The sequence below is a fragment of the Salmo salar genome, chromosome ssa20, assembly GCF_905237065.1.
Source record: "Salmo salar chromosome ssa20, Ssal_v3.1, whole genome shotgun sequence".
Taxonomy (NCBI): Eukaryota; Metazoa; Chordata; class Actinopteri; order Salmoniformes; family Salmonidae; genus Salmo; species Salmo salar.
In genome coordinates, this window is record NC_059461.1 from 93,432,920 (window position 1) to 93,443,035 (window position 10,116).

The window sequence follows — 10,116 nt, forward strand, 5'->3', positions numbered from 1 at the left end:
CGCCATAAGGAAGAATCAGGCTGGGAAATGTTCCCGCCTTAAGGAAGAATCAGGCTGGGAAATGTTCCCGCCTTAAGGAAGAATCAGGCTGGGAAATGTTCCTGCCTTAAGGAAGATTCAGGCTGGGAAATGTTCCCGCCTTAAGGAAGAATCAGGCTGGGAAATGTTCCTGCCTTAAGGAAGAATCAGGCTGGGAAATGTTCCCGCCTTAAGTAAACATCAGGCTGGGAAATGTTCCTGCCATAAGGAAGAATCAGGCTGGGAAATGTTCCTGCCTTAAGGAAGAATCAGGCTGGGAAATGTTCCTGCCTTAAGGAAGATTCAGGCTGGGAAATGTTCCTGCCTTAAGGAAGAATCAGGCTGGGAAATGTTCCTGCCTTAAGGAAGAATCAGGCTGGGAAATGTTCCTGCCTTAAGGAAGAATCAGGCTGGGAAATGTTCCTGCCTTAAGTAAACATCAGGCTGGGAAATGTTCCTGCCTTAAGTAAACATCAGGCTGGGAAATGTTCCCGCCTTAAGGAAGATTCAGGCTGGGAAATGTTACTGCCTTAAGGAAGCCTTAGAGAAAACAAAACAATGATCTAGCTGCTAATCAACTTCAGAAATCCACATTGACATTCCTTAAGCCCCTTCAATAGCTCTGTCTCCCAGTCCCAATCTATAAAACTGCATCCTAAATGGCAGCCTACTCCCTACATAGTGCACTTATTTTGACCAGAGCCCTATGAATCCAGGTCAAAAGTCGTGTACTGTATAGGAAATAGGGTTGCATTTGGGATGCACAACCATGTGATAGCTTGCCAACGGGTGGAGTGCTTCTTGCCATGCAGAGATGTTTCTGAGTCTGGACCTTAGAGATGGGTTGAGGTTCTGCTAGAGATGTTTCTGAGTCTGGACCTTAGAGATGGGTTGAGGTTCTGCTAGAGATGTTTCTGAGTCTGGACCTTAGAGATGGGTTGAGGTTCTGCTAGAGATGTTTCTGAGTTTGGACCTTAGAGATGGGTTGAGGTTCTGCTAGAGATGTTTCTGAGTCTGGACCTTAGAGATGGGTTGAGGTTCTGCTAGCGATGTTTCTGAGTTTGGACCTTAGAGATGGGCTGAGGTTCTGCTAGAGATGTTTCTGAGTCTGGACCTTAGAGATGGGTTGAGGTTCTGCTAGCGATGTTTCTGAGTCTGGACCTTAGAGATGGGTTGAGGTTCTGCTAGAGATGTTTCTGAGTCTGGACCTTAGAGATGGGTTGAGGTTCTGCTAGAGATGTTTCTGAGTCTGGACCTTAGAGATGGGTTGAGGTTCTGCTAGAGATGTTTCTGAGTCTGGACCTTAGAGATGGGTTGAGGTTCTGCTAGCGATGTTTCTGAGTTTGGACCTTAGAGATGGGCTGAGGTTCTGCTAGCGATGTTTCTGAGTTTGGACCTTAGAGATGGGCTGAGGTTCTGCTAGTGATGTTTCTGAGTTTGGACCTTAGAGATGGGCTGAGGTTCTGCTAGAGATGTTTCTGAGTCTGGACCTTAGAGATGGGCTGAGGTTCTGCTTTTACATTTCAGCTGATTTCACACAGACATACCTAGAGATGTTTCTGTTTCTGCTAGAGATGTTTCACAGACATACCTGATACGATTGACTTTACTAAGAATAGATGAAGGGTTGAAGTCAATGAAGTTGTTTCACAGGAAGACTTTAATTATTCACATACATTGTAGCTAGCTACTCATGTGTCCCTAAGTGAGGTAGAACAACAAGGGGGGGGGGGGGTTCTCCTGTGATATCAAACTATATCAACGTGATATTGATCCATCATATCAAACTATATCAACCTGATCGTTCTGTGGCTGTGTGACAAGGGATATTATGGAATTACATAAGTTTTATAATTCTAAATCTAATCGGTTAAATGTTTTAATCAGCTATTTGGTATCATTATAATTTAAGTCTCCAGTTTATGAACACGTCTGATTTTTATCCACCTCTACCCGTTTTAATATCCCTCCGTTGGTTTGCTGCTTTCTCTGCTTGGGTACCAGATGATGATTCACGCCGGCGTAAACAGGACACTCCAGCTCCGAGTGCCCCTGGAGCCAAGGCTGTTCTATAGGCAACATAAAAATGAATATTTGTGGGTGGGTGGGACTAGGATCGTGAACTTTATGGGAGATGCAAGTTGTGCTGTGCCGTATTTTGTCCAAATAAATCCTGCTAGTGGTTCATGCAGTTCTACGCTTCGGTGTTCAGTGTTTAGAGAAGAGAAATACAGTAGAAACACTGCAATCCATATAAATACTAGTAGTTATCCATCCATATAAATACTCGCAGTTATCCATCCATATAAATACTCGCAGTTATCCATCCATATAAATACTAGTAGTTATCCATCCATATAAATACTAGTAGTTATCCGTCCATATAAATACTAGCAGTTATCCGTCCATATAAATACTAGCAGTTATCCGTCCATATAAATACTAGTAGTTATCCGTCCATATAAATACTAGCAGTTATCCGTCCATATAAATACTAGCAGTTATCCATCCATATAAATACTAGTAGTTATCCGTCCATATAAATACTAGTAGTTATCCGTCCATATAAATACTAGCAGTTATCCATCCATATAAATACTAGTAGTTATCCATCCATATAAATACTAGTAGTTATCCATCCATATAAATACTAGTAGTTATCCGTCCATATAAATACTAGCAGTTATCCATCCATATAAATACTAGCAGTTATCCATCCATATAAATACTAGCAGTTATCCATCCATATAAATACTAGCAGTTATCCATCCATATAAATACTAGTAGTTATCCATCCATATAAATACTAGCAGTTATCCATCCATATAAATACTAGTAGTTATCCATCCATATTAATACTAGTAGTTATCCATCCATATAAATACTAGCAGTTATCCATCCATATAAATACTAGTAGTTATCCATCCATATAAATACTCGCAGTTATCCATCCATATAAATACTCGCAGTTATCCATCCATATAAATACTAGTAGTTATCCATCCATATAAATACTAGTAGTTATCCATCCATATAAATACTAGCAGTTATCCATCCATATAAATACTCGCAGTTATCCATCCATATAAATACTAGCAGTTATCCATCCATATAAATACTAGTAGTTATCCATCCATATAAATACTAGTAGTTATCCATCCATATAAATACTAGCAGTTATCCATCCATATAAATACTAGCAGTTATCCATCCATATAAATACTAGCAGTTATCCGTCCATATAAATACTAGCAGTTATCCGTCCATATAAATACTAGCAGTTATCCGTCCATATAAATACTAGCAGTTATCCGTCCATATAAATACTAGTAGTTATCCATCCATATAAATACTAGCAGTTATCCATCCATATAAATACTAGCAGTTATCCATCCATATAAATACTAGCAGTTATCCGTCCATATAAATACTAGCAGTTATCCGTCCATATAAATACTAGCAGTTATCCGTCCATATAAATACTAGCAGTTATCCGTCCATATAAATACTAGTAGTTATCCGTCCATATAAATACTAGCAGTTATCCGTCCATATAAATACTAGCAGTTATCCATCCATATAAATACTAGTAGTTATCCGTCCATATAAATACTAGTAGTTATCCGTCCATATAAATACTAGCAGTTATCCATCCATATAAATACTAGCAGTTATCCATCCATATAAATACTAGCAGTTATCCATCCATATAAATACTAGTAGTTATCCATCCATATAAATACTAGTAGTTATCCATCCATATAAATACTAGCAGTTATCCATCCATATAAATACTAGCAGTTCTCCATTTCCATGGCAGAGAACACAACACTTTATTAAAGGGTTTAGACATGATAATAGTTGGAGAATGGCGCCGGAGGGGATGGCTGCCGTTTTATGGGCTCTATAACTAACTGTGCTATTTGAGGGGATGGCTGCCGTTTTATGGGCTCTATAACTAACTGTTCTATTTGAGGGGATGGCTGCCGTTTTATGGGCTCTATAACTAACTGTTCTATTTGAGGGGATGGCTGCCGTTTTATGGGCTCTATAACTAACTGTTCTATTTGAGGGGATGGCTGCCGTTTTATGGGCTCTATAACTAACTGTTCGTAACTTGTTTTGTACATAACGTTGCCGTTACTGTCTCTGATGAAAAGATCTTCTGGACGTCATAACTGGGACGATTGTTATTTACTGCTGCTCTTTAATTATTTCTTATTCTTATCTCTTATTTTAGATTATTTTTTAAAATATTTGATTCAAAGTGCGTTGTTGGTTAAGGGCTTGTAAGTTAGCATCTGCACATGTTGTATTCGGCGCATGTGACAAATTAAATGTGATTTGATTTGACTTGAAGGTTTTCAAACAGTTGTGTGTGTGTGTTTTCTTAAGGTTTTGTATTTGTGTTATCGGGTTAGTAATAATAGTTTATATTCTGAATATCGGTTTGCATAGTGTGTGTGTGTCTATAATGATATATTTTTTTTACAGACATAAAAGCGTAACCTTACTTTGAGCAGCCCTCTGCATGCATCTTTGTAAGAAATATAAATGCAGGCAATTTATATTTCATCCATGAGGTGTGTTGTTTGTACTATTTCCCGTGTCCCAAATGGCACCCTATTCCCTATAGGGCTCTATGGGCTCAGGTCAAAAGTAGTGTACCCTATTCCCTATAGGGCTCTATGGGCTCAGGTCAAAAGAAGTGTACCCTATTCCCTATAGGGCTCTATGGGCTCAGGTCAAAAGTAGTGTACCCTATTCCCTATAGGGCTCTATGGGCTCAGGTCAAGGTAGTTTATTATATAAGAAATAGGGTCCCATTTGGGATGCAATCCTATTTTAATTTTAATAAATATGGTAATGGGGTTCTGTTCTAGGAGCAGCACATTAATGTGAGATATAAAACACCGCTGTTATCTCCCCCAAACTGTGTGTGTGATCTTTGACTGCGCTGCGCCCCATTCATATGGCTGTAATTACCTGTATTGTACAAAACCCTCTGTACTTTCCCCTGTGACATCGAACTGCACTAAACAAAAAAATATAAAACGCAACATGTAACAATTCCATAGATTTTTACTGAGTTACACTTCATATAAAGAAATCAGTCAATTTAAATAAAATTCATTACGGCCCTAATCTATGGATTTCACATGACCGGGAATACAGATATGCATTAAAATTGCCATCGATAAAATGCAATTGTGTTTGTTGTCCGTAGTTTATGACTTCCCCATACCATAACCCCACCTCCACCATGGGGCCCCATACCATAACCCCACCTCCACCATGGGGCCCATACCATAACCCCACCTCCACCATGGGGCCCATACCATAACCCCACCTCCACCATGGGGCCCATACCATAACCCCACCTCCACCATGGGGCCCATACCATAACCCCACCTCCACCATGGGGCCCCATACCATAACCCCACCTCCACCATGGGGCCCATACCATAACCCCACCTCCACCATGGGGCCCATACCATAACCCCACCTCCACCATGGGGCCCCATACCATAACCCCACCTCCACCATGGGGCCCATACCATAACCCCACCTCCACCATGGGGCCCCATACCATAACCCCACCTCCACCATGGGGCCCATACCATAACCCCACCTCCACCATGGGGCCCATACCATAACCCCACCTCCACCATGGGGCCCTCTGTTCACAACGTTGATATCAACAAACCGCTCACCCTTTACGACGCCTTACACACGGTCTGTGGTTGTGAGGCCGGTTGGACGTACTGCCAAATTCTCTAAAACGAAGTTGGAGGCGGCTTATGGTAGAGAAATAAACATTCAATGCTCTGGAGGACATTCCTGCAGTCCTGCATGCCAATTGCACAATCCCTCAAAACTTGAGACATCTGTGGCATTGTATTGTGTGACAAAAACTGCACACTTTTATTGTCCCCAACACAAGTTACACCTGTGTAATGGTCATGCTGTTTAATCAGCTTCTTGATATGCCACACCTGTCAGGTGGATGGTAAAGGAGAAATGCTCACTAACAGGGATGTAAACAAATGTGTGCACAACATTTGAGAGAAATAAGCTTTTTTGTGTGTATGGAACATTTCTGGGATCTTTTATTTCTGCTCATGAAACATGAGACCAACACTTTACCATGTTGCGTTTATATTTTTGTTCAGGGTACATTGGAGCAGTTTATCTAGTCTAGACTAGAGGTATATTTAGCAAGACAGGGTTTCTACAGACTGAGACAAACTGAATTCTCACCCCTATAGTCCTCACTCAGAGTGTTTCAAACACTTTTAATCAAAGGCACAAACAAACTCCCAACTCAACGAAACAAACGGTCCCTTTTCACTCACCTCTTCCTGTGTTTTCTCTTCCTCTGTTTCAGAGTTACTGTGTCTGACTTGGCTGTGTTACTGTTGATGTGTAAGAGAGAGCAAAGTAGCATCCACCATGGAAGTGAAAGAACGTAGACCGTACCGCTCGCTGACGGCTCGGAGGGACACAGAGCGGCGTTACACCAGCTCCTCAGCGGACAGCGAGGACGGAGGGAAGATCAACCCTAAAGGTTACAGCTCCAGTGAGACTCTGAAGGCTTTTGATCAGGAGTCCAGGATGGCCGCCTACGGCAACCGGGTCAAAGATATGGTCCACCACGAGGCAGACGAGTTCTGTAGGCAAGGTGAGAATCATTCATTCATACAGGGAAAACATTCAAATTAAGTTAAAAACACTGTATTGGGAATGAATAGAAGAGTTCTCAGTAGACCTACTGTTATTCAGAAGGTTCCATAATTTCGACAACAATCATCAATATTTCCTCACACAACTGAGTTGAAAAGAGCCCTGGGACGACATGTTAGTTCAGCCTAAGCTCTTCTGAAAAGGAGCCAAATAAACAGGTTTAATGACCAACCTCCTAACACAGGGATGGCAGGTAGCCTAGTGGTTAGAGGAGGCAGGTAGCCTAGTGGTTAGAGGAGGCAGGTAGCCTAGTGGTTAGAGGAGGTAGGTAGCCTAGTGGTTAGAGGAGGCAGGTAGCCTAGTGGTTAGAGGAGGCAGGTAGCCTAGTGGTTAGAGGAGGTAGGTAGCCTAGTGGTTAGAGCAGGTAGCCTAGTGGTTAGAGGAGGCAGGAAGCCTATTGGTTAGAGGAGGCAGGTAGCCTAGTGGTTAGAGGAGGTAGGTAGCCTAGTGGTTAGAGGAGGCAGGTAGCCTAGTGGTTAGAGGAGGCAGGTAGCCTAGTGGTTAGAGGAGGCAGGTAGCCTAGTGGTTAGAGGAGGTAGGTAGCCTAGTGGTTAGAGGAGGCAGGTAGCCTAGTGGTTAGAGCAGGTAGCCTAGTGGTTAGAGGAGGCAGGTAGCCTAGTGGTTAGAGGAGGCAGGTAGCCTAGTGGTTAGAGCAGGTAGCCTAGTGGGTAGAGACAGGTAGCCTAGTGGTTAGAGGCAGGTAGCCTAGTGGTTAGAGGAGGCAGGTAGCCTAGTGGTTAGAGGAGGCAGGTAGCCTAGTGGTTAGAGCAGGTAGCCTAGTGGGTAGAGGCAGGTAGCCTAGTGGTTAGAGGCAGGTAGCCTAGTGGTTAGAGGAGGCAGGTAGCCTAGTGGTTAGAGGAGGCAGGTAGCCTAGTGGTTAGAGCAGGTAGTCTAGTGGTTAGAGGCAGGTAGCCTAGTGGTTAGAGGAGGCAGGTAGCCTAGTGGTTAGAGCAGGTAGTCTAGTGGTTAGAGCAGGTAGCCTAGTGATTAGAGGCAGGTAGCCTAGTGGTTAGAGGCAGGTAGCCTAGTGGTTAGAGGCAGGTAGTCTAGTGGTTAGAGCAGGTAGCCTAGTGGTTAGAGCAGGTAGCCTAGTGGTTAGAGCAGGTAGCCTAGTGGTTAGAGGAGGCAGGTAGCCTAGTGGTTAGAGCAGGTAGCCTAGTGGTTAGAGGAGGCAGGTAGCCTAGTGGTTAGAGGAGGCAGGTAGCCTAGTGGTTAGAGGAGGCAGGTAGCCTAGTGGTTAGAGGAGGCAGGTAGCCTAGTGGTTAGAGGAGGCAGGTAGCCTAGTGGTTAGAGGAGGCAGGTAGCCTAGTGGTTAGAGAAGGTAGCCTAGTGGTTAGAGGAGGCAGGTAGCCTAGTGGTTAGAGGAGGCAGGTAGCCTAGTGGTTAGAGGAGGCAGGTAGCCTAGTGGTTAGAGGAGGAGGCAGGTAGCCTAGTGGTTAGAGGAGGCAGGTAGCCTAGTGGTTAGAGGAGGCAGGTAGCCTAGTGGTTAGAGGAGGCAGGTAGCCTAGTGGTTAGAGCAGGTAGTCTAGTGGTTAGAGCAGGTAGCCTAGTGGTTAGAGGCAGGTAGCCTAGTGGTTAGAGGAGGCAGGTAGTCTAGTGGTTAGAGCAGGTAGTCTAGTGGTTAGAGCAGGTAGTCTAGTGGTTAGAGCAGGTAGCCTAGTGGTTAGAGCAGGTAGTCTAGTGGTTAGAGCAGGTAGCCTAGTGGTTAGAGGCAGGTAGCCTAGTGGTTAGAGGAGGCAGGTAGTCTAGTGGTTAGAGCAGGTAGCCTAGTGGTTAGAGCAGGTAGCCTAGTGGTTAGAGCAGGTAGCCTAGTGGTTAGAGTGTTGGACTAGTAACCAAAAGGTTGCAAGATCGAATCCCTGAGCTTACGAGGTACAAAATATGTAGTTCTGCCCCTGAACAAGGCAGTTAACCCACTGTTCCTAGGCCATCATTATAAATAAGAAATTTTTCTGTACTGACTAGCCTAATAAAATAAAATCCAAAGATCACCTAACAGGTATTTCATCAATTTAGATTTTTCATTACCTTCACAATCAATACTTCTCAATAGTTAATTCATTAAAAAATATATCCATGCTATTTTATTCAACATTCAACGTATGAAGTTATTAGGGGAACACCCCCTCGACATCGTAGGACGTACGAACAATTGAATTACTGAGTTTGCCGCACCTTGCTGGATATCTATGTGCATGTGCTCTCTCCAAATCAGTCTACAAACACTCCACGTTGGTGAGTACAGGTCGCTGAAACAATGGTGGATTCTCTGTTGGGAAAAAGTCTGTCCTCTCCTCGACTCTTCCGTCCTCCTCTCCTCCGTTACCCGGAAAAGTGGTTGAGTTTCATTTAGTTAGTAGTCGTCGTCACCTCGATTAGTCCCCTACTACTAAAAGTGGTTGAGTTTCATTTAGTTAGTAGTCGTCGTCACCTCGATTAGTCCCCTACTACTAAAAGTGGTTGAGTTTCATTTAGTTAGTAGTCGTCGTCACCTCGATTAGTCCCCTACTACTAAAAGTGGTTGAGTTTCATTTAGTTAGTAGTCGTCGTCACCTCGATTAGTCCCCTACTACTAAAGTGGTTGAGTTTCATTTAGTTAGTAGTCGTCGTCACCTCGATTAGTCCCCTACTACTAAAGTGGTTGAGTTTCATTTAGTTAGTAGTCGTCGTCACCTCGATTAGTCCCCTACTACTAAAGTGGTTGAGTTTCATTTAGTTAGTAGTCGTCGTCACCTCGATTAGTCCCCTACTACTAAAAGTGGTTGAGTTTCATTTAGTTAGTAGTCGTCGTCACCTCGATTAGTCCCCTACTACTAAAGTGTATCCTTCGGAGGTTTGAAATCTGCCCCTTTGTTGTTTACTGGCAGGAGAAAAGCGTGCAGACATTAACAACAGTACTTATCCTTCATTTAGAATTTTTTTTGCACAACTAGCTACATTCCTAGCTTTTTATTGTTTTTAACACATGACCTCCCCCTGTAAATGCCATTAACCTGATGACGAGCTAGTGCAGAAGGAGATTCTAATTTCATACAAGTCGTAGCCGTTTTTCTCTCCTCGCCTCCGCTCCTTCTATTAACTTTGACGTTTTTCAAAGCGGCGAAGGAGACGACGGAGGAGAGAAGACGAGCAAAACCAATCGAGATTCTCCCCTAGTAACGTACATCTGAAACAATCAATGTTCCAGGTTCTTCTTGCGATCTTCTATGTCTTTACACGTCTATCAATCGAAATATGGTCGCAAACGCTAGTAACATGAACAAACATTTAGCAAACATTTGCCATCTGTGTTTGGCGTGCCATGAGTTGATAGAAATGGAGTGCGATGTCTGTGATGGGTGCTCTGCAGTGCGT

The 10,116-nt window shown here is 43.2% G+C and overlaps 1 protein-coding gene across 10 annotated transcripts in view; it reads left to right on the plus strand.

Moving 5' to 3' along the window:
• tenm4 (teneurin transmembrane protein 4) overlaps positions 1-10,116 on the plus strand; it is a 649,554-nt gene that overhangs the window by 130,641 nt on the left and 508,797 nt on the right. For all 10 annotated transcript variants that reach the window (XM_045704148.1, XM_045704149.1, XM_045704150.1 and 7 more), the window contains exon 2: positions 6,407-6,700. In XM_045704148.1, coding sequence (XP_045560104.1) covers positions 6,472-6,700 — 229 coding nt within the window. In that variant the 5' untranslated portion in view covers positions 6,407-6,471. The remainder of the gene's footprint in view (positions 1-6,406; positions 6,701-10,116) is intronic.